We start from the raw sequence: 26,682 nt of genomic DNA, 5'->3' as shown, positions 1-26,682 counted from the left end.
GATAGATGATAACCTAGAAATGGTCATAGGCTATAAATAATCACGCCATCGTTCTTAGGGGGTAGGCAGTAGGTAGATAACTAAATTGAGTAAGTGATTTTTAGTCGTTTTTGTTGGGACTTTTGCTCTTTCACGTCTAAACGGCTGAACAGATTTTGATGAAATTTAGTAAGGTAATAGATGGTTACCTAAAAACGGCTATAAGATCAAAATTATAACGTCATCGTACTTAGGGGGTAGGAAGTAGGCAGAAAACTGAATTGAGTTAGTGATTTTTTTATGGTTTATGCTGGGAGTTTTGCTCTATCATGCCTAAACGGCTGAACGGATTTTGATGAAATTTAGTTAGGTGATAGATAGTAACCTAGAAAAGCATATGGAATATGGGGGAGGGGTGAAAGTGGGAATGTTGCCCAGCAAAGCGGGTAGTTCACAGCTAGTACTCGATAAGTTGTAAAAAATACTGTTTTACAGGGAATTTTAAATTAGGTAGTACTGTATCCTGAATCACCTTTAACTTTCTAGAGTCTAGACATATGATGTTTTATTCAAGATAGCAACTTCATTAATAACTGATCAAGTGTTTGAAATTATTTGAGACTTACGTTCCAAATTTTGAGGGTAGATTCTGTTAGTTTATTAAAAATAGACACATACAAAAAATCAAAAAAAATTCCCCGCTTTTCTTGTCTTATAAGTTAGATTAAGTCCAAAAACTTTCATGTAGCTATCGAAACCGTTTTTTAATCGTTCAATTAATAAAAAAATTAATGTTAATAGAGTTCAAATTTTTGCAAGGTAATATATATAAATATATATATCTTTTATGAATGGTTTTGAATCCAAAAAGTTTATATACATAGAGAACGCAAGGTATCTGCTAGCCTGTAAGTGGATGCGCTATGATGAATGAGAGTCAATACTGCCAGTGAGTTGCCCTGTGTCCCTGTCATAGTCATATGTCATCATCATATGATGCATAGAGATTTTGTGTCTGCTATTATATTTGTTTTGTACAAAGAGGCTATACACAGTTTTGTATTATTTTTTCTAAAAAATGAAAAAGTATTTATTATGCAGATTTGCATATTCTCCAATATGTGGCCGCAGTTTATACTACACCCGAAATTTTGGTTTACCTAGTCTTCAGTTTTTAACGAAATTAAAATTTGACATCTGCACTCCTACATGTGAATTTTTACAATATACAGATGCCATTTGTTTGACAAAGGTTGGTCCTCGTTTGTCCACCCAGAACATTTGTTTGTCAACTCGTCAAAATAAAGTTATAACGATCATAAAATTTTGCTCCAGCATTCCCAAATGCAAATTTTCGTCCATAAAAAAATGCATTAAAACGTAAAAAATTATTCCACAATCTATGAATATGTGATTTTACTTTTTTATCATCATTGGCAGGATTTGTTTATTTTGTAACGAATTCCAAATAAATTTTAACAATTAATTTAAAATGTGACAGCTATTCAAAAACAAACAATAAATAGATTTATAATTTAATATTTATTTTAGTGTATTATTATTATTTATATTCGTACATTCATATATTTATTTAAATATAATTGTTATTTAGCTTGAATTCGTTACAATATAAAAAAAATTCTGCCATGCAATGATGCTGAATAAGCTTACCATGACATTTTTATAAATTGTGGAGTAATTTATTACGTTTTAGTGCATTTACTATTTACGCAAACTTTTTTTTGGGAATGCTGGAGGAAAATTTTATTTTCGTCAAAACTATATTTTGATGGGTGGCAAACGTAAGTTTTGGATAAAAAAACGTTGACAAACCAATGTCATATGCATTTTGTAAAAATTCCCAGTTGAGGATGCTGATATAAAATTTTATTATCCTCAAAATTTAAAAATGAAGGGTAGGCAAACAATAATTTTGGTTGGATAAAACTAGACAAACCGGTGCCTAACGAATGGCATTTGCACTTTGTGAAAATTCACATTTTGGGGTGTTGAACTAAATTTTAATTGCCTCATAAATTAAACAAACGAGTGGACAAATAAAAATTTTGGGTGGGCAATCGTGGACAAATAATTTTTTAACATATGGCATCTACATTTTATAAAAATTTGCATCTGGGAGTGCTAATGAAAAAAATTTGAATTGTGGCATAACTTGTAGTTAAAGAGTGTACAAGCGAAACTTTTGGGTTGCAAAATGTGAACAAATGATGGACGAACGATGGACAAACGATTCAAATCAGATTTTTATGTATCGAATTTAGAGGTGCTATTTTCACGGAGCTAAACTCAATACGTCGGCATTATGTTGAGGTGGCAGTAAAGAGAAGGACTTTACATTATTTGAAAAAACGAGTCACTAGGTAATTTTCATCCAACTTTCGTTGGTATTTATTAGTTTTTTGCAGATTATGGTTGTTTTTTGTGTGTGCGACGTTGGCAAATATCAATATCTGATCAACTTTTTGACGTTTGTTGCACAGAGAACATACACGCAGCTTTGTGTGCCTTTGCTTATAAGCTCTAATTTTTATACCCTGTATATATGTAATATATATCAAGGTATACAAAGTTTAGTCCTAAGTTTGTAACGCTTAAAAATATTGATGTTACGAACAAAATTTTGGTACAGCTGTTCATAAAATCACCCAATTAGTCCATTTCCAGTTGTCTGCCTGTCCGTCTGTTAACATGATAACTCAAAAATGTGAAAAGAGATATCCAGCTGAAATTTTTACAGCGTTCTCAGGCCGTAAAAAGTGAGGTCGAGTTTGTAATTCAGTCGATTGATTATTTTCACTTGTTAGAATTGATTTCAAACCAATATAGATTTGATGCCAACATATTTCTAGTCAGAGAGATGATCAACGAATGACGGACTAATGTGACAGAAAGGTTAAACTCCCATTTGTTTTTTCCAGTTAGTGGATTAATGAAAAATGATTTTTTTTTTTAATTTTAATTTATCCTTTTCCAAAGTCTCTTAAATTCCATGGTATGCTAAACTTTGACATGTTATGGTACATTCTAATAACTACCCAAAACTAATTCAGCTCAAAATGTCTAAAATAAACAAAAAGACTATTAATATCTTCGTTGATATGTGTGTATTCTTGCAAACAAATTATTTATTAATGAACTAGCTGTGAACTACCCGCTTTGCTGGGCAACATCCCCACTTGCACCCCTCCCGCCACATTTCCTTTCGTGGGATAACAGTTTTGTAATGTACACGTCATGCTTTTTTATTTGATACCCCACTTAGGGATATTTGTAAATATTCGATAATTCCTTCCCACTTTCTCGCTACACCTTTCTACCCTCCGAAGGTTAAAAGTAGATAAAAACAATAGATCTTTGAACCTGGTTGTATATCGTGTCAATATTTGAGCTTAATCGATGCACAACTTTTTTATTTTTTGAAGCATATCCTTTTCAACCCCTATTTCAACCCCTTACTCTACTATAATATGGATGTATTATACATAAAAACCTTCCTCTTGAATCACTCTATCTATTAAAAAAAACCGCATCAAAATCCGTTGCGTAGTTTCAAAGATTTAAGCGTACATAGGGACAAAGGGACAGAAAAAGCGACTTTGTTTTATAATATGTAGTGATGATGTCAATGCGTGCATATGTTTGAGGAAAGCGGTGGAAATAGTTCTGACATATATTTCTCATTACATTTTTTGATAGCATAGCGATTCGCAGCTGATGATTGTAAGAATTAAGAGTGTTATAAATGATAACATTAATTTTAATTTTAATATTAGAAAATGATTGATCTATTTTCCAAAGGTTATAGTTACCATGGCTTACAATATCTGTATATACAGTACAGCGTAATACGTAAAGCAAAATACATAATAAATTATAAACGTTACATTATCCAAAATCAATTTTACCAATGTTTAAATTGGAGTTTTGGTTAGACCGTGGAACAGAAAGGGTGCTTTGTAAAGTGATTAATACATAATTTCGTGAATGGCATCCTTTTGGTAAGTCTACCAACCTTCTCACTACGGCTTTTTTCGAAAGCACTGCGTTCTCAAATAAGCACGATGACGTCCAGTTTAAGCTATCGGCCTGAAAAAACGCAGCAGAAAATTTGTCGGACACTATGACCACTTCATAACATTAATAATTGTTTAACAATTCAGCAAAAATGAACTATGTATGTATTGAATGGCCAAAATACTTACGGCATGTTCCAGGTGGTAGACAAGGCCATGGGTGTAGTATTTTTGTCGAGCAAAATATTTTATTGTTTAATAAACAATTAAACTATTAATTATAAATTATTGTTTAATAATTATTAATGTTACCGACAAGTCTTTTGCTGCGTTTTTTCAGACCGTTAGTTTAAATTTGACGTCATCGTGTTCATTTCAGAACGCAGCTCTGGCGAAAAAAAAGTCTTAAAGAGAAGTTTGATAGACTCACTAAAAGAAAACAACTCACGAAATTTACTCTCTCTCTGTTCTTTAAAATTTAAAGTTTCATCTTTCCATGAACTGTGAAGGATACAGCCATTAATTTATATTATATTGAAAAAGTGATATGTTTCGAAACGTCTGGTTTAAAAGCGCTGGATTATTATAATCAACTTCCAAATAAAACGGTAATCAATAAGACTGTTACTAATAAGTACTGTGGTATGAAAAATAAGAAATAAGCTTTTTAATGAGATAATTATTGTTTCCTCAATATTTTTTGTATACAATTTCTGATCGTAGTTGGCATTTGATTTTTATGTCGAAGAGAATTAATCATATCCATATCAGATTCAAATAATTCGGCGAAAACTCTAAGATTATTTTTATATTCTTTATGTTTTTATTTTTAGTGGAGCAAAGGCATATGATTTATCTTTATTCCCCGAATTTTTTTGCTTCTTCATTGTCATTACGGTATACAACTGTTGTATTCTAATTATATGAATTTATAACGTACCTTCTTGACCATTACCAATTGGTATCCCTTCACCACCTTCACGACGCCATGTAATATTTGGTTGTGGTGATCCAGTGGCCGCACAACGTAACGTTACATTTGTTCCCTCACGCACAACCATATCAGTACTAGTTGGATAATCCAAAATATCTGGTGGGACTGAAACAAACAATTACAATTATTAACAACAATTTACAGATTTGACCGGTGAATATTTCTTAACCCAATACTAAATACATTTTTAAATATTAAAAATAAAACCATTTTTCAACCCTTCCTTTTTACAAGATCTATTTATAAATGAAAATTCTAAGGGATAATCATACTAATAAGACTATCAATCGATTTTAATTGGAACGTTATTATAGGCCGCTTTATAAACATAGAATATAATAGAGATGTACGGCTTCGCTATAATAATGATTGTTAATTTTATGCTATTTATAGTGATCATCTACGATTAAATAAATAAGGTTAGCTATATTTGGATACATTATTTTTGGTTTGTTTTGACACCTCCAAAATTTTTTGATATTGCATTTTTAATAAATTAAAAATTGTTATAATTTTTAAAAACACAAAACACGCAAAAGTCAAAAGTACAAAATTTATTTTAAAAACACAAAACGATTAAAGTAAAAAATTAAATAAAAACACTCAAATCAGCAAATTAAAAATATCCACAAAAAAGGGAGAGCAATATTTTTTAATAACAAAAGGAATCAGCTATCAAAACCATGATTTACAACACAATAATACAAAATTTCTACAAACTAAAAAAATATATCAACGCATTCTATAATCGTTCTATAATTTTTTTATTCAATGAAAATGATCAGCTGGATGACCTAATGAAAAGATCATCTTTTTTAATATCGAGGCGCTGAAATCTTAAAAATGTACTCGGATGTCATAGGCATTAAACTAATAAATCTTCCCCAACTCCCTAGTCTCTACTTAAAGACATTAGTATATTTTGAGCTTGCCACGAATCAACTGATGGAAATCTGAAATCAACAACAATTTGTTTTTTCAATAACTGGTGTAGCAAAAAATCTCTCATACGAGGTACATCTCTGCATACATATATGCACCAGCAGTTAATCCACCCACTTCGCTGGGCAAGTGCAATTTTGATTAAAAAAATTATTTCGTTATAAAATTTCACATCATTTGCCATCACTTGTCCCTGCTAATTTCGTTGGTTTTAATTTTTGTATGCGGTTGAATGTATCGAACAATTTTCATCCGCTTTTTCACCACCTTTAGAGTTAATTATTAACGATACCGCATTTGATACCAACCAACGGCCGATCAAGACACTTTTAACGATACCATATTTGACAAATTATGATAAGTAGTTTAGAACCTCGGGGAGAACAAGAGAAAATTAATACATTTTAAACAATTTTGTGGTGATAGTTTCATGATTAAGTATATCAATTATTATATTTTTGAAAAGTGCTAATTACGCTCTTTAATTTGATACCATATACGCGATCATTAAATCGAAATTTGTTTTTCGATCATTGCTTTATGTCCTCTTGAGAACGCCATATTCAATTCAATGTGACGCTAATAACCAGCGGACGATCAAGACGCTTTTAACGATACAATATTTGTCAAATTCCCTCGTCATTGTCGGGGTAAGAACTCAATGATATCCCGTGAATTTCAATTGAACATGAAAATAACAAGTGAAAACAAACAATTGACTGAGTTAATTGTTGAAATACCACGTATAGGCAGTGTTGATAACTTTGTCACATTTCACATACATACATATCTGACAGATTTAACTGATATTCTCATATAATGCGCAAGTGTTGATGCGCAATCGTTTGTTTTTTTGACGTCACGTAAATAACAAAAGATATTCACTTTGATATTCCTCTATTAATACATACTATAAAATTTGCACCTAATTAACGCCCTCGTGGGTAAACAGTGATGTTTACAAAAAAATGTTTCAAACAAAAGTTTTTTATTTTTTTATAAGCAACATTTTTTACATTTAAACTTTTGTTCTATCTCTAACGGTTTACAAGATGGGTCCTACGGACCCAAGACCCAATTGACCTATGATGCTCATTTACGAACTTGACCTCACTTTTTACGTCCTGAGTACGCTGTAAAAATTTTAGCTCGATATCTTTTTTCGTTTTTGAGTTATCGTGTCCACAGACGGACGGACGGACGGACGGACGGACAACCGGAAATGGATTAATTAGGTGATTCTATGAACACCTATACAAAAATTTTGTTCGTAGCATCAATATTTTTAAGCGTTACGTTCATATATACATGGTATAAAAATTAACATCCTCCACAAATAAAAACAAAAAATATTCATTACCATGAATATAATACACATTTTATTATATTGCACTTGTACATAACATGTTGATTATGAATCATCCCCACCTCATTCCTCTCAAGTTTTTCCATTCACCATAATTTAATTTATGATTCTCATCCCTTTCATTCTATTCACATACTTTTAATACGATTATATACATTATTTTTATAAACAAAAATTATTCAGGTTGTACATTTCTAATCAGTAAGTAAACACTTGTAAATTGTAATAATAACAATAATAATAATAATTATAAAATTATACATGTAAATAAGTAATTCATTTTAATAACACTAGGTGTCATATGATAATAATCTCTTTCAAAGAGGTGAAAAAAAAACTAATGTATAAATGTTAATAATAATTAAAGTACGTATGTACGTACTATATAGCGTGTTTATTGTAAATGCCTATGTGTTATGTTTAGGTCAACTATAAAAAATGAAATAGTATCGTCAATCTCACAATAGTGAAGTGTGAAGTAATGATCTTTAAGTTTAGCTTTAATTTAAAATGAATTACAAACGCATAATTAAAAGTTATCTTTAAATTTTTAATTCAATTTTTTCTTAAGCTGGAGAAAGAACTTATATTAGAAATTTATGACCACCCCATAATTTTTAAACTTTTTATTTATTTATTTTTTGTTTTTATTCGAAATATATATTTGGTGGGTATATGTTATAATTATATCAAGGCGTTTATCGCAAAAAATTTGTAAAGTTAAAAAAGAGTAGCAAAAGAGAAACATATCTAAGAACTCCATTAAATTACCTTTATCCTTAAAGTCTTTTCTAAACTGAACCAATTTTGAAGACCAATGCCAATTTTTTCAAAACTCTCCATTAAATTACCTATCAAACGAAACGAAAAAATCAAAATCGGTTCTTCGGTTTGGGCGCTACAATGCCACAGACAGACTTACACACACATATAGCGGTCAAACTTATGTCACCCCTTTTTTCGTTCGGGAGTTAATACGGATATAAATGGATTTTAATTTTTGGAATAGAACCTCAATTTTTTTGAAAATAAAATAAAGCTCAAATTACTTGATGATGATGTAGCACTTTATAGTAGAATAATTTTTTTTATCGCTTAAGTATGTGAACTAAAAAATGACGGTTTGTATATATTTTCATACAAACTTGCATTCCTTATTTCACTTTTTAAGGGGATGATTTTCGAAAAATCCTTGCTAAAATGACACCTAAAATTTCAAACTTCAATCATTAGCTATTTAGGCTGGGCGTTGATTTATCCTTCGGGACATTGCCTTTTCCGCCTTCAAAGTTTTTGCCCCCTATGGAAGGTTTCTGATTTTAAATAAAATAAGAAAAGTAACATTTATGAAAAATCATCAAAATCGGAGCTGCTTTTGAGGACTTCTTCATAGTGGTTATTTCAAGTATTACTTGATGCGACTATGTAGAGAAAATCAACAATCATATGATTGATTCATTTCCAGAATACATCTCTGAGACACATGTGACAGTGTTCATTTACAAAAGCCTACTACATTGACAAATAGAGCCGATTCTTAATATTTTGCCTAGCGTCAGACATAACGAAAAAAACTATTAAAATTTTTTATTCCTATATACCCATTTTCATAACAAAATCCGCATTTTTAGTTTTTTCATTATTTGGGTCCACATTCATAATTATTACAAGTTTATTGAAATATTTGAATACAAAACACTATTAAATTGTCTTTTTGTCCAGTTTTTACATTCCATAGCACACTAGTTTTAAAATTGAAAAACAAACTTTTATAACTAGTGTGCTATGGAATATAAAAACTGGATAAATGATAATTTTATAGTGTTATGTATTCAAATATTTCAATAAACTTATAATAATTATGAATGTGGTCCAAAATTATTAAAAATTAAAAAATGTGAATTCTGTCATGACAATCGGTATCACTACGTAGTATAAAACAAAGTCGCTTTTTCTGTCCCTATGTCCCTATGTCCTTTTGTACGCTTAAATCTTTGAAACTACGCAACGGATTTTCATGCGGTTTTTTTTAATAGATAGAGTAATTCAAGAGGAAGGTTTTTATGTATAATACATCCATATTATAGTAGAGTAAGGGGTTGAAATATTGGTTGAAAGGGATATGCTTCAAAAACTAAAAAAGTTGTGCATCGATTAAGCTCAAATATTGACACGATATACAACCAGCTTCAAAGATCTATTGTTTTTATCTACTTTTAACCTTCGGAGGGTAGAAAGGTGTAGCGAGAAAGTGGGAAGGAATTATCGAATATTTACAAATATACCTAAGTGGGGTATCAAATAAAAGAGCATGACGTGTACATTACAAAACTGTTATCACACGCAAGGAAATTTGGAGGGAGGGGTGCAAGTGGGGATGTTGCCCAGCAAAGCGGGTAGTTTACAGCTAGTACAGGTATAAAAAGATTAAGAATTGACCCTATTTGTCAATTTGTAGTTGATTGAATATAAAGTTCTGATTTCGGTTAGGTATCTTAAAAAATGTGACCCATCACCTTTTATGACTGTGCAAAAGCTCAAATCGATATTCCTATAAATTACGAAAATATGAGGGTGTCTTCATCTTAAATGCGACACACTCTATATTCATACATTTCGTCCATGGATTTCAGATTCGTTTACGAACAAAAATCTTCACCCATCAATCGTAAAAACAATCTTTTTACTCAAGTCCAATAGTGTATGAAAACTACCTCTTGTTTAGTATTTCATTTGGTAATTTAATAATACAATTATACTTGCCTCCATCTTCATCGTTAATTTACCGTAATAAACTCTTCAGTTGTTCAATTTTAAAAATAACACCATTATTTATTACTGTATGTGTTGGTAATTACGGACCAATAATGTATTTTACAAATTCATTGGTGTATAAAACCAACAAATGGTGGTACATTATTGAACTACGAATACAACCATCCAAATAACACACAAAGTTTGTATTGTTAAAAGTCTGTTATATTATGTAAGGTACTAGCTGTGAACAACCCGCTTTGCTGGGCGACAACCCCACTTGCACCCCTCCCTCCACATTTCCTTGCGTGCGATAACATTCTTGTAATGTACACGTCATGCTCTTTTATTTGATACCCCACTTAGGTATATTTGTAAAAATTCGATAATTCCTTCCCTCTTTCTCGCTTCACCTTTCTACCCTCCGAAGGTTAAAAGTAGATAAAAACAATAGATCTTTGAAGCTGGTTGTATATCGTGTCAATATTTGAGCTTAATCGATGCACGACTTTTTTAGTTTTTGAAGCATATCCCTTTCAACCCCTACTTCAACCCCTTACTCTACTATAATATGGATGTATTATACGTAAAAACCTTCCTCTTGAATCACTCTATCTATTAAAAAAACCGCATCAAAATCCGTTGCGTAGTTTCAAAGATTTAAGCGTACATAGGGACATAGGGACATAGGGACAGAAAAAGCGACTTTGTTTTATAATATGTAGTGATTAACATTAAAGTTGATTCCCGGTGTATACTTACAGTAATTAGACTTTGTAGTCAAATTAAGTATAGCTAATGTTCCTATTTTAACCGTAAAACAGAAATGTTTTAGCGTGTATTTTTGAGAAATAAATATTTTTCGTTACTTAGTATCTAGGTCGAATCCTCAATAAATAAGAATATATGTTGAGATTTACATCTAGAAATTTTGAATACTTCTTCCTAATAGTAGACTATTTCACCCAGTAAACGGGGCAAAAATTTCTTCGCCTAATCGAATTATAATTTAGCCCCGAAAAAATAATAACAGCAATTTTTCATCGCAAATCGTTGAAAAGGTTCACTGGCAGTCAACATTTTGGTTTTCGGGATTCTAACCCTGTTGCGTCATCCGCCATCTTGAATTTCAGAACGAATTTTTGTTTATGGAATAACTGGTTTATTTTCAATTTACACGAAAAATGGTTACTACCAAAGTTGTTTGGAAATAAATTGCCTACAGTTTTGGTTCATTATCAATTTTTTCCTAGGACTGATATTTGTCGACTTAGATTCAGAAAGAGGTGGTCGTAAATTTTCTTATTGCACAGTTTTGATACTCACCATTTTTTTCCTAGAAAAAATTTTTAATCTTGAAAATTTCCCAAAAGTGTACTCAAAAATAATAAATTTTCATTTTTTCCATTGTTAAAGGTATTTCATTTACACCCTTCTTTCCATTTACCGTAAGTCTGTGTCCCAAAAATATGAACCTTACTAGAGTTCAAAACCATGCATACTTTCAGAAAATTTCACACAAAATTCAAACGAAAGCTTTTTTTGGCGAAGGGTATCTTTCTAATTTCTTATGTTCCTGTATCTCTTATCAGTTACGAGCGTTAAGAAGTTTCAAAGAGCGACTTTCAGTTGCGACCGGATGTGTGACTAAAATATTTTCTGATCCGTGAAGATCCTCTTTCGTATATATAAAGATATATCTAGATGACCGAGCTTTGCTCGGTATTCTTAAAAATTTTATCACTAATAGAAGACCGTTTTAAATGTCTCCACACAAATACCAATTTGAATGTCCCGGTAATGTATTTTTTTTCATTAACTACGATATACACCAATAGATGTCAGGAAGAGTTATAATTTGCATTGCCGGTTTCAGTTTTTCATGAAAAGACGGATAAAACGACGTTTTTTAAAAATGAAACCTTGCTAGATCGACTTTTTGCCCCAAAAAAACCCTGCATACTCATTTTCATGAAAATCGTTGGAGCCATTTCCAAGATCGTTGATATATATATATATATATATATATATATATATATATATATATATATATATATATATATATATATATCGGAACATAAGAAATTAGAAAGATACCCTTCGCCAAAAAAAGCTTTCGTTTGAATTTTGTGTGAAATTTTCTGAAAGTATGCATGGTTTTGAACTCTAGTAAGGTTCATATTTTTGGGACACAGACTTACGGTAAATGGAAAGAAGGGTGTAAATGAAATACCTTTAACAATGGAAAAAATGAAAATTTATTATTTTATATATATATATATATATATATATATATATATATACATATACAAGAATTGCTCGTTTAAATATATAAGATATCATATTATACAAAGATATATCATATTATGCTAGCCGTATTATGATAAATGATATACCATATTAATACTTTTCTACGTCTCTAGGTCCAGATTTTAAAATAGTGCCAAAAAAGTATTTATACATACTTCCGTCCCTGAAGTCATATAAACTGGATTTTAATTTTAGTTACTGCAACTTAAGTTATTATGTATATTTATATTAAATATGATTATTTAAGTGTATACCATTAACGTAACTATACAAACAATATCCATATGTACATATTGAAAGTTTTTATTTCTGCTTATTTGCCAAATATCGCACTAAATATTAAACTTGAGAAAAATAGTAAGGTGTTTAATCACGAGGATACCTGTTCATTTTACAAAATGATATTCTTGAATTTTGAAGTATATTTTTTTAAATTTCCAACAATTGTCCTTAAATTTTCGCCATCCGAAAAGAGTAATGCTTGCGCCCTTAATGACCCTTTCTTTTCCTAAAATTTCATTCACTGTCTAATGGAATCGATTTTTCGATATTCTTTCCCTAAAATTTCATTGACAGTCTAATAGAATCGATTTTTCGATATAACGTTAAAATTTCAAGTAGATTAAATACTTGCACACAAAAAATTTATCTGACTCAACTATTCACTTAGGCAGGGTGTACCTTAAAGGTTTGTATAATGTTCTACTTGATACAGTACAGATAAAAAATAGTTGATTTTGATTAACTTTCCTTAGTAACAGATTGTTTCAATTGGCAGTTTTTTTGATGGAAATAATCAATTTTCGATAATTTCAAGAAAGCTTCTGCCCCAGTTATATTGCATGCAGAACCACTAGGATTGGCTTATTATTATTAGATAAGACAAAAGTTCAAAAAAAAAAACTTTTTTCTGATTTAATTGTTCCCAAGATATTGCACCCGAAAATTTAAAAATATTATTTTTCTTGTTTATTTCAAGACATTACAAACTGTAGAATCAGACCCCACTGTTAAGACAGCATCTGATGAAAAATAAAATGACAAACTTGGAACAAGTAATTTTATTATATTTCTCGATTTTTCGAGTCATCCTATATTTTATTTACATTTAGGGTATGCCAAATATAGAAATCGTACAATGCATGCATAGAAATACATATGGAATACATGTAAAATAGAGTCCACACAATCTTGGTAAGTAGTATAAATCTATCATAAAATTGATTTTCTATTTTTGTAGTAAATTTCTATTCGACAAGTGAAAACAAACAATTGACTAAGTCAATGGTTAAAATACTCTATATAAACAATGTTGAATGACTATACAATTATTAATAACTAGCGACCCGCCCCGGCTTCGCACGGACTTTTCTGTAGACCTTTTCAATGTGTACAATACTTAGTACATTATTTTGATAAAACTCGTAGGGTTCAGCCTGCGTTTGCAATGTATGCGGAAAAAATGTAATTATTTACAACATCACTTTAGAAACCTCAAAAATAGCAGTACTTCTCCACTATTTAATGGATGTTATTATACATATAAACCTTCCTCTTGAATCACTCTAAAAAAAACCGCATCAAAATCCGTTGCGTAGTTTCAAAGATTTAAGCATACAAAGGGACATAGGGACAGAGAAAGCGACTTTGTTTTATACTATGTAGTGATGATGTAGAACAGTTTATAAAACAAAATATAAACTTTGCTAATCGAAAATTAATAATAATCAACCACTATTTTTTTTTTCATATTTTATAGTTTTGGAGAAAATGGAAACCAACACAATTATGTTTACCAAAAAATATTTCAAACAAACGTTGCTTTGTGTTATACTACAATTAGGTATATTTTTTTTACATTTAAACTTTTAATCTATCTCTAACGGTTTACAAGATTGGCCCTACGGATCCAAGACCCAATTTGGCTATGTTGTTCATTTACGAAGATAACTCACTTTTCCTTAAAATGCTATAAAAACTTCAGCTTGATATCTCGATTAATAAAATAATAAATCCGACTGTGTTAAATAAAATCTGAAAAGAAAGAAACATGAGTAGTTTACAAAGCAACTTTAAGGATGTATGAGCATGGTAGTGGGGGCACAAATTTAAAAATAGATATTTTCAATTTTGATGATAAATTTATATTATTACTTGACGATATAAGACGAAAAGTAAGAATAAAATTTTTCGATATCTGGCTTAATTTTCAAAATATCGAAAATTGAAAATTTTGTTTAATTAATTATTTAGCTTTCGATATTTCGAAAACCAAGACACATATCGAAAAATTTTATTCTTATTTTTCGTCTACATTCATGAAGTTATAACAAAATTCATCATCAAAGTTGAAAATAAGATAAAAATAATTTCAACCCTTAATCTACCCTGCTCTTACATCCCTTATATGGACGGTGACACTTAGTTTTTTTCTTTTCTAATTCATTTTCTATTAAAAAGTTTTTTTAAAATTTGTTTTCAATCATTCCAAATGAAAATTATCAAAAACTTCCAAAATATGTCGTTTTTTGAGATTCCTCCATAAGAGCCAATGTATTTTATATCGATTTTTAATGACTTTTTTCTCAAAAATTTGCACGGATACCTAAGCTGAAATTTTAACCACATATTCTTTGAGTAAAAGACTACCTACAAACAAATTTTGAGCCTTTAAATCAAACATTGTTGTCATGCTCATACATCCTTAAATTTGATTTTTTCTTTTCCGATTTTATTTAACACAGTCGGTTTTTTTTATTTTTTAATTCATTATGTTTTTAAACATACAGTATCTACATCTCTTAAGCAAACAATAAATCCTATCCGAAATTTTTTGAAGCCTCTCATCGAATTATTGCGTTAATACCATCGAGAATGAGTCACAAGTATATTAGTCATTTACCACACAGAACAGTGTGGTATAAATTAATTTATTTGCAACGTATTTTAGTAAACAACGTTAATAGCATTGTTGTTTATTTATTAATTTATATAAATACAAAATCCATAATAACAATAATAATAATAATAATAATAATAACAATAACATAATGTTGTTATTATGATTATGAAAGTGAAACTGACGTTGAACGATATACATTCAATAATGAATGAACAACAATTTTTGTATGTACTTATAATATTTTTAGGGGTGAAATTAAATGAAGTGTTTATGATTCTAACTGTCAATGAAATGAACCAAACCATTACATATTGTGTGTGTAATAGGTATACAGTATGGTCTATTGTCTAGAAATATTATTTGCCATTGAATTAGAAAGAAATATGTTCACTGCTCAATACACACATATACACATTACACATTACACATACATGCATGTGAGGGTGGATTTGTAACTGTTTAATATGTTGTACAGGGTTATTATTTATCTCTGCAGGTTACTTATTCATAAAACAATTCACGCAAATATTTTGTCTTTTTGAACGCCTCTTCTTTCCACCTGTCACACTACGTCATATATCCTGTAACGTACTGCAAATATAACAGCAAAACTCTGAACCACTTCTTATAAATAGTCATAAAATTTACATATAACTAAAATGATTTTACGGGTATTTTAAGCTAATGTTATAAAATAAAAAAATATTTTTTTTAAATATCCATAAAATGATTTAATACAGACTATAGAGAATTTTATTCTTGCATTAAATTACAGGAGTTATTTTTTAACCGACTTCAAAAAAAAAGAAAAGAGGAGGTTCTTAATTTGACTGCATTTTTTTATGTTTGTTGCCTCCGAACTTTCGATTGGTGAATCGCTTTTCAGGACTCTTTTTTATTTGATCTTTTTTTTTACCTGAATAGGACCTGTGTGGTCTCATTTCTATTTGGTTCAGTCCTGACAATGGCTTAGATGATAAAATCATATAAGTCTTAAATTTACAATAAGTATGTGCGCTAAAAATGGGCGACTCAATATCACGCCAGTCGATTTCGATGATTCCTTTTTTAGTGACAAATTAAAAGGAAAACCAACTTCACAAAAAAAAACTATTTAATATGCACTAAAAAATTAAAAAAGAATACGAATAATATAATGTAGTTACAATTATTGTTATTCTTGGAGTCGGTGTCAGCCAAGTTATTGTAGCAATCTGTTCTGTCATTGTTGTGTTCTTGGCTGACACCGACTTTAAAAATAACAATAATTGTAACTACATTACAATTTTATTTTTACTTTTTAGTAGTGTTTATTAATTTGTTGTGAAATAGTTCTTTTTTGAAGTTGGTTTTCTTTTTATTCCTCATGGCCAGAGCTGGGCGGTGTCAGAGAAGATGAGACATTGTCTTCTCCTCCTCACCACTGTGACAGTGTATCCTGTCGTGATACACTGTCAGGCCCAGGTTCAGCATGCCTGCCGCCCAACTAGTGGCCTGTAATAGCCGCAACAACTTTGATAACAAAGGCCTTTGGAAGGAATATAAGATCTTCGAAACGACTACGGTTTTACTCAGACCATATCTAACTTGTAGTACCACAAATACGCTCTTCCCTCAATCTAAGATTGGCCCTTTTTAAGATGTTCTCTTTAAAAAGCAGCTTACAGTTCGGCAGCATTGTGCCATTTCTAGCAAGCTTTCGTTAGATATGCAAGGCAGAGAAAAATCCAAAATAAATTTACTCTTAGAATTTTCACTAAAAGTAATCTTGACCAGATTTTTTAGGCAACCCATTGCAGGATTTAGACAACTTTTATTCAGTACACAGATGGGTGATGGTCGGCCAAAACTCGGATCTTAGACTATTATTATTTTTTAACAAATATATGCACAAACAAACGAATGAAAAGAGAATTTGAATAGAATTCATAATTATTTATTGTCATCAGAAATGTCACCAGTTATTAAATACCGACTTTAATATCTTCACCATAATAATATTGTTTTATGTCTAAATATGATAGTGATAGCCCTGTATATTTTTGTATCTATTAACCTCGTCGATAATCAGTGAAGTGTAATGGTTCTGGTTTACACACTAAACGGTAGTTGGGTTGTTTGTATATTTCATAAAAGGATGTTCTATCATTCCCTAGTACAGTAATAGTTATCTGCATTGTTATATTGTAAATATCCGATGTTTATTTAATGGCCATTTTTATATATTTCGCAAGAGATTGCAAAAATTCATTATCAAATTTTTTCCCCTAAAAGCTGAATTAAGTGCTCCCTAAAGCTGAGTTAATAATAAATAATACAGTGAATAAGACGGAAAAAAGAATCGATAGTGGACAAGTTGGGACACAGCCCCCATAGAGGAGCAAAGAGCCTCATCAGAGGCCGTATGTAGCCCAAAATATTTTTGAAATTCCTTTGTTGGTTTAAAATTGTTATCTAGCAGGTATTTTTGTACGTGATTCTGTCACGTATTTTGAAAATCTTGTCATTTTTTATCGGAAAACCCACTTTTCCCCACAATCCGATGTCGAATAACACTTCTTCCAAAAATGAAACCAGGCAGAGAAATCTTTTTGATACATGTTGGCTGAGAATTTCCCTTTTTGGGGACAAAAATTTAGAAATACTAAATTTTATACTTACACAATAATCAAGTTATTAGTAGTTTCTAGAGACTATGTTCAGAAAAAAATTTTATCTTGCATAACAAAAATGGTACGATTTTCGGAAGACGTGACAGGATCTGTATAATCTAACATCGAATTCTTAAACAGCGTCTAAAATTACCGCTTAAAACACAATTTAGATGGTAAAAACTTAGTTTCCCGTTTTTGTGCGAAAAGTGGAATTTCTGATTAAAAGTGGCACGATTTTCGAAATTTACAGAATCCGCGTATGTTTGTTTTGTTTGGATCGGTGAATTGGTGACTAAAGAGTCAATTCCATTGAGATTCAAAAACAATGGAAATGACTCTGTTCTTGCCAAAAACAAACTTTACTTTAGGTTAATAATCTTCCCACTCAATAATGATCAAAGAGTCTCATTTTCATTCATTCGAATATTAATAACTCAACGTTATTAATTATGTTTAGGATGTTACAGTCATTTGGATTGATTTTTGATCGACGAATGTACATTTTCTAAAAGCCACGATCAAAGTAGCTATACGATGACAGTTTAAAAATAAAAGTTTTAAGTTTAGGAACATAATGCAACCACGGCATTTATGTTCAGTGATGCATTAATAAATGATTGCTGTTTTTAGCTCAACGTGAGTAGAAATAGAAAGTTTTGTAACTATGTAATAAGACTATCTTACAATTGGAGAGTTATTACTAAAATAATTATAATTCGAAGTAAAAATACAAACGAATCTAAACTACGGAGAGAACAAGCAGGTTTTACAAAAGACCATTCCCGCAAAAGGGTAACACTCTGAGGGTAATAGTCGAGCAATGCTCATAATACCAGTCACCAGTGCATCTGAGCTTTGTAGAGTTTGAAAAAGCGTTTGACTCCATCGAAAGAGAAGCAATATGGATTCATTAGAGTTTTAGAACACCAAAGAAGATTATAAATCTAATAAAAGAAATTTATAGAGGCTACTGATGCCAAATAATCCATGAAGGAAAATTCTCAGACACATTTGAAGTTGAAGTTGATGATAAAAAAGAATAAAAGAATCTTTTTGGTCACCGGAATTTTTTCCCATCGTCCTGGATAACGTCATGAAAAAGGTCACAAATCAACCAAGAGATCTACAATGGGAATTGGTAGAGAGACTTGAGGATAGAGATATTGCCAACGACCGCTTGATGTTTCAAAGGCTTAAGGACATGAAGGAGAAATTTCAAGATCTCCATACTCATGGGATTAGTGTAGGTCTTCAAATCAATTTTGAAAAAACCAAACACTTGAGGATACATCGCAGGAACAACCAACCGTTAGTGAACAACAAAATGATTAAACAAGTTGACCAATTTTAATATTTAGGAAGCTTTGTGCCACAGACAGGCCGGACGGACGAAGATGTCGCAATCAAAATGAGGAAGGGCAAAGGAGCATTTGCACAACTTGCACCTGCTTGACAGTTCAAGTCAAATAAGAAGAAAGCTTGTTTAATAATATTTGAAACAAATGTAAAGTCTGTAAAAAAAAGTTCTTATCGACAAATGTCTTCGCAGGAATTTTAACAGAATAGCTAATGAAGAATTACTGAGAATAACAAATCAAAGTCCAGTAAATGAGATCACCAAGAATAGAAAGTTTGGTTGGATTGGCCATACGCTAAGAAGGTCAAATTACACCATCAGTCGCAAACCCTCGAGTGGAACGCTGAGAGGAACAAGAAAAGCGGAAGACCGAAGACAATCTGGAAAACGTCGGTCAACAAGAACATCGAAGAAAGAGGCAAAAGCTACCCTGGAATGGAACCGTGTACGCTCTGAAGGCGTTTGAGGCGGCCCTACGTCCCCCATGGGGAAATAGGAACTAATTGATAAAATTGATAATTTAATAAGACTATCTTCTTTCTCTTCACAAACACACGCGATTATTGGGAAGGTATGTCAAATTTTTCCAACAACATATTTTCTGGTATTTTTTTGGCAAATGTTTTAGTGTCTATTTTATATTTCAAACTTTTATGTTAAGGTATACGTAAATGAGCGAATGAGAGTTAAAATTTGGTGATAGAGGGATGCAATTGCCCGTACGGGATCCATCGCCGACATTACTAATATTTATGATATGAAAAAAATTAAATTGATTTTTCAACGGGTGTTGAGTGAATTTCATGTACAATATTTTTATTGCTACAGTTAATCTTTTGTTTGTATATCTTATTAATTTTCCCTTTTGTTCAAAAAGTCATTTATAAAGATTTTCGTATAAGTAATTGTTTGCAATGAAGGTCTCTCTTGTTGTATCTACACATCTCCATTCTTTAAAGATAACACTTATATACGAATCATTTAATAAAAACAATTGGTTTTTTTTAATACAATTTTTTTAAATTCACTTGATATTTAAAGTATACATTATTAATGAATTTTTCAATTATTTTTTATTTATTTTTATCGAAAAGGGGGGGAGTTGAATGTCCTGTTCATTAACTTTTTAAAGAAAGCAATTCACTCTGATAATTGAAATACAAAATTTGCACGTATCGAGTCAAAATAAAAGAGTTTGTCATTTATTATATCAATGACCCGGCTATTGAGTAAGCATAAAAGCATTTATTTTCAATTCAAATGCACTTTTGTGTAAAAATGTTCAATAGAACAAAGGAATATTTGAACATTCCTCGCATGAATATTTTCAGATTTTTTCACTAATGAAATGCAAAGACTTAACATAATACTTTTATATTTCTAATATTTCTAATATTTCAATTTATTTATACAACAAATCTTATTAAAAATTGTACGTTACTAAAATTTCAGTATCCTCTGTTATTTCTACAACAAAACACATATTTTGGAAACCTGGCATTGTTTTTGTTCATGTATATAGCATGCATCTGTACGAAATTTGCAAGCTGCTCTAAATCTGACATATGGGAAACTAAAATAACACTCTTTGACGCAATTATTTCTTCAACAATGCCAAGCGGCGCAGAAACTTGGTGTCTTAGATACTTGTATATTGCCAACAAGGTCCAAAGCAACTTTTTTAAGAATATCCTGTGCCTACCTCGAAGCACAACCCACTATTTAGAACGTTCAGAAACCGGAAGACGGCATTTAGGTACGCGGGCATTCAAAGTGGTATACGATTGGTGGTTAAAATTACTAGCATTACCAAACGATAGACTTGCGAAGAAAAGTTATCTATCTTAGAATCTGAAAACCTGTGTGACGGTATTTGTAAATTTTATTGAGCATCACAAGTAAGACGGATTTTGATAGCTCTATTATTCAGATACACATGAGACCAACAAAATCTATTTATAGCACGCGAATCACGGCATGGTATTCTCAAAAATTCAGCGATGAATTTGTCCAACAAGATCCAGGATATTAATTAACATCAATATTTAACACGATATATAAATATTATATGTCTGGAAATGATCGCAATTATTTGTTTTTTTTTTTCTCAAAATAAAGTTTATTAGGACCATAGCACAACTCAGATTAATGGAGGAGCAAGAAGTAATATTATTTAATAATGGCATTCTATATAAATGAAATCCTCAGGAGCTATTTATCCTATGCAATAAAGAAGAAAACGAAACCCTCGAACATTTTATGGTAAAATGTCCCATTCTTTACCCAGTTAGAAACGCTTTTCTCCATAGACACATTCTACATGACAATCCAAGTGAATTTGTATTGCCTAATTTCCTATCAAATGTAACTATCGAGAAAACAATTGATATACACAAATATGGCAATAATGCTTTAAACCTTCGCAGCTTTGCAACGAATTAGTAAATTGCTTCATCGTGCTCTACTCTTAAAACATACTACACAACGTATTTTTTGTTATTTATTTTCTCAGTATAAACATTTTGTTCATCTTTCTTTTTTTCTGTACATACATATTTTATTTAAGAAATTGTATTATTTGTTTAAGTTCTGCTATTTGTACAAAGACACTAACCATGTAATAACTGACCGTTTAAATGCAGAATTATTATTATTATTATTATAGCAATGCGCTTGTATATGCTATTCATACTTATGCAAATGCGTCTTAAAATTATTAAGTTTTGTTTAATATCTGCTTTTCAGATTTCTTTAAGTTTCACCTAATTTGATTGGAATAAAATGATCGATGACAGAAATTAATTTATTATAATAAAAATAAATACTTTTGTAATAATATTAATTTATATAAAAATAAATTGATAAATATTTAATAAATCATAAATATAAACAAAATTAATAATTATTATAATAAAAAAAAGAAATAAAAACAAGGGAAAACAAATAATTGACTGAGTTACTTGTTTAAATATCATGTAAGGACAGTGTTTATTACACTGTCACATTACACATACATACATGTCACACATACAAAACTGATATTCCCAAATAGTTACATACTGTACAATACAGTGACGTTTACGAAAAAATGTTTCTTACATTTAAACTTTTATGCTACCTCTAACGGTTTACAAGATGGGTCCTACGGACCCCAGTCGACCTATATTGCTCATTTCCAAACTCGACGCCACTTTTTACGTCTTAAACACGCTATACAAATTTCAACTTGATATCTTTTTTCGGTTTTAGTTATCGCAATGACAGACGATGGCGGGCAACCGGAAATAGACGAATTAGGTGATTTTCTTAACACCTATACCAAAAGTTTTTTCGTAGCATCAATTTTTTCAAGCGTTACAAACTTGGAACTAAACTTAGTATACTTTGATATATTTTATATACATGGTATAACAATAAAATAATGTACGGGTGACCTGTTCAGGTAAACCTGTGCACGTGACCAGAGAAGAATCGAAATGCGATTTTTACTTCCGGCAAAGGTGAAGATACCTGACCCTGTGTGTGAATTGTCCAGCAAACCTGCACAGTCGTAAGGTTAGCAGTGGCGAGCGGCCAGGAACTAGCCACAAGCAAAGTTTGCGTCGTTTATATATATATATATATATTTTTTTTTTGGACTGAGTATTCGTTTTAAGAACATGTCTTTATGAGGGCAGACGATGATGAGAGATCCATTAACTTCTAATTAAATAAATTATTATATTAAAAAACCAACTGCAGTAAAATTTATTCTACCACAACTTACGTTAATTATTTTGATTGTTTATTTTAATATGTTAAGTGACGTTGTTGTTCAAATATTTGGCTCACGGAGATAAACAAACTGAAAAAAATTCTTGTTTTCATGTTGCATTCTAGAAAAGTTTTAGAATGCAACATTTTTATAATACCATACGTGTTTACCCAAATGCCTTTTACAATTTTTAAAGGTATGAATTTGTTTGTTTGTTTGTTTGTTTTTTTTTCCCAAAGAATTTTCTGCTTTTCAAAGAAAGAAACATTTCTAGATTACATATAATTTTAGGTAATTTGATTAATAATTATAATAGACATAAAACCTTATAACATTAGAAATATCAAATTAACATTAATCAAAATTGATTCAAGAAAAAAAATAATTAGTTCGTTTGAATTAACATAATAAAACGTATCTTCGGTAAACACAACCAAATCACACGAGCTAAACAATTCACTTGGATACTCGACATATTTTGTCCTTTAGTCACACTATAAGGTATGTTCCTTACAAAATTCAGTAATAGGTTGGACTCATGTTTAAAAATTATTTTAAAATTCTTCTTTATTCACTTTATTCAAAACTATTTATTCCAGAGGTAAGATGGTAAAAACAGGTAAAAATACTCCAAAAAAAAAAAAACTTTTTTCTTGCTCTTAAATATATGAATATTTTATTATAATCTATTAAAAAATTATATTTTAGAGAAGAGTTTGACCCCATTTTTTTCTTAAGGGCGTGTGATTTTTATGACACAGAGATTAATTTATGTATGTAGATACACATTGAATAGCAAGCTGGATGATATTGCCAGATTTATAATATATTCGACTGTCCTCTTTTTTACAACTTTTAGGTACCTATATGATTGTAATGAACGCGATACAATCAGAGGGGTAAAAACGAACGCGTTACAAGTACAAAAACAAGCCGTGAGATAGGTCCGATGTGACCCTTGATTTCCACACAAATAAATAACTTCAGAGTATAAGAATTCCAAAAAAATAAAAAAATTACAGTTATTTATTTTTTAATATTATTATATCAATTAATTTTGTTAATTATCTCGCAAACTAAGCCTCAGATCCAAAATTGGTAAATAAGCAAACAAACCACACCCATTGTCACATAGCTTGTTTGTTTACGTACAATAATTTAATGTTTTTGCAAAATAATATAATATAAATCAAATCATGTTATAATTTAAAAAAAATCCCTACCTCAGTTGAATATTATTTAAAAAAATTTACTAATATCTTCTGATTATCATTGGCTACTGGTTATCGAATGATAGTCAGTGAATAATCAAATTTATCAATTTTTGTCATACCTGTAGCTCCCAAATTAGGGCTCAGATCCAAATTTGGAAAAGGGTTTTTTTTTTTGTTGCTCTTGATGAGCTTATTTTAGGAAGTTAGGTTTCTGCAGTTAATAACAGAACACGTTGTATATGTATGTAAGTGATAAACCTATCATCAAAATTTAGAATTTTTACTGATTTAATAAATATGGGTAATCAACCATATTGAATTCAACCGATTCTTTGGGAAAAGTAGCATGAAAACAACCTTTTGTAATTCTGTGATTTCATACCGTATATTTTTCACCGTGTGATGAATTTAGGTGTGTATCGTATTTTAAAGGAGGTATACTAAAATAAAAGAGCAGATAAAAATTACGTACCACAAAAGGATATAATAATTATAGTTTTCACAAAACTTGAATTAATATTATATGAAAACTTTATACATAATAAAGATATGATCAAAGTACGTGGCATAGGTTAAAAAAGGGATACAACACGTTTTTAAAATATCTAAATATATAAATAGGTATGCGTTATATACATGCACGTAACGACATAAAAATACCTTCATTTTAAAAATGTTTTGTTTCGATTATATACTATATGAGCGTGAAATGTTATGTTCAAATTATTTTTACAATTTTACTCGTATTAGTCTAGTACGCAACTACACTTTAGTATAATAAAAGCTTGGACCTTAAGAGTTATTTTTAATTTATATGTTTTATTTGAAACTAAAAATCGTACACTGAAAAAAAATTAAAATAATGTCAACTTTATCCCGAAGTTGGCGGTTTCATATTGAAATAGAGTAAAAATACTTTCAAATAATTTCCTAATAATTGAAACAAGCACAGCTAAATATTTGTATTTACAATAGAATGGGATTTAATTTAAAATATGAATTCATTGATACAAAATCACTGAAGTTAAAAAAAATCATAACTTCTATGAAAGAGATTGATTTTAGTTTAAAGTCATGCATTTTATTGATGGAAAATAAAATTGTAGCAAGTTGGAATATATAATCGTGTAAATAAAGCGAATCGATGAATTAAAAGAAACTTTCTTTGCGTTTGCTTTAAATATAGGATTTGGTTGTTAGGAATATAAAGGCTAGACATTTCATGCCTAGCCGATTTGTGATTGTGTCAAATTAAAAGGTTGTTGGTACTCACTTACAGTGAGTTTGAAATAAACTTATTGATCATTTTTATAATATACAGAATATTTGTGTACTTATTAAACAAGCATCAGTAGAGCAGTCGGTATAGCAGTGGACTTAAGAAACTAAAACCAATAGCAATCCATATGGCGCTGCTTCAAATCCGACTCGAAGAAATATAATTTTTTTAATAAATAAACCTAATAAACCTGCTCATGGGGATGTGACAATCACATGAGTATTTGGTTATAATATTTATAAGTGGTAGAATCAATCAGAAAAAGATTGTTTAAAACAATGTTGCATTTCAAAACAGCAATATTTGAAATTTGTTAGAATTTATATTACTTTCATACAAAATACTCATTTGTTTGTGTCAAGTGCACCACTCAACTCCGTACGGTAGTTGTATCACATTCGTCTCCCCATTCCTCATATTTGATCTCGCGATGAGCTTGAAAACAACCTCATATCGGTTGATATTAATAATTTTTTTTCAGTGTATGTATATAAAAGAAAATCAAATAATGCTTACTATCAAAATGCAAGGTCATCCAATGAAAATATGCGTTTAAAATGTGAACTTGTAGCGACATTGCAACTGCATTTCTATCGAATATATGTACATTCGATAGATGCGAATTTCATTTGTAGACAAATATTATCTAAGCAACGCCTGTTGATTGTACTCCATTATTTGCGGAATATATTTTCAAGTATAGTTTTTTGGTTTTAATTTCGTATTTTAGATTGCAGCATTTTCAAATTTAAAGACAAGCCCTTACATTTTTCATACGGGAAACGAACCTGGACCGCTAACTAAAGGCCTACTTGGTGGTGAGGTGGGCAAAGCACAGCGGGTAAAAAAAAAAAAAATTCAAGAAAGCACAAACGACAAAGACTTCTGTTGTTGAAGTAGAAGGAGCAATGCGCTATGGTTGGGAGAGGTCAAGGAGCCAGTACATATTAATAAATTTAAATCTTTAAATATGTGAAAATTTCGCACGAGTCATATAATTATAATAATTATATTTGAACGTTATATGTATACTTTTTAATTGATGCTTAATTGCTTAATATGCAATCGATGCTTTGTTGCTTAATATTTGTTGTTAAGTTATTTTAAACGCTTTAATGTTGTTTAGTCATGATAAAAATATCA

At 30.4% G+C, this 26,682-nt stretch overlaps 1 protein-coding gene and 1 long non-coding RNA gene across 2 annotated transcripts in view; one reads left to right on the top strand and one right to left on the bottom strand.

Moving 5' to 3' along the window:
• LOC123290698 (limbic system-associated membrane protein-like) overlaps positions 1–26,682 on the bottom strand; it is a 219,529-nt gene that overhangs the window by 70,888 nt on the left and 121,959 nt on the right. The window contains exon 4 of the mRNA XM_044870966.1: positions 4,954–5,112. Within this exon, the coding sequence (XP_044726901.1) occupies positions 4,954–5,112 (159 nt within the window). The remainder of the gene's footprint in view (positions 1–4,953; positions 5,113–26,682) is intronic.
• LOC123290860 lies at positions 967–4,116 on the top strand. Its single transcript, XR_006534903.1, has 3 exons — positions 967–1,109; positions 2,241–2,248; positions 4,104–4,116. It is a non-coding gene; the product is annotated as an uncharacterized LOC123290860 (long non-coding RNA).

The sequence above is a fragment of the Chrysoperla carnea genome, chromosome 1, assembly GCF_905475395.1.
Source record: "Chrysoperla carnea chromosome 1, inChrCarn1.1, whole genome shotgun sequence".
NCBI classification, from domain to species: domain Eukaryota; kingdom Metazoa; phylum Arthropoda; class Insecta; order Neuroptera; family Chrysopidae; genus Chrysoperla; species Chrysoperla carnea.
This window is presented reverse-complemented; position numbering and strand designations above follow the sequence as displayed.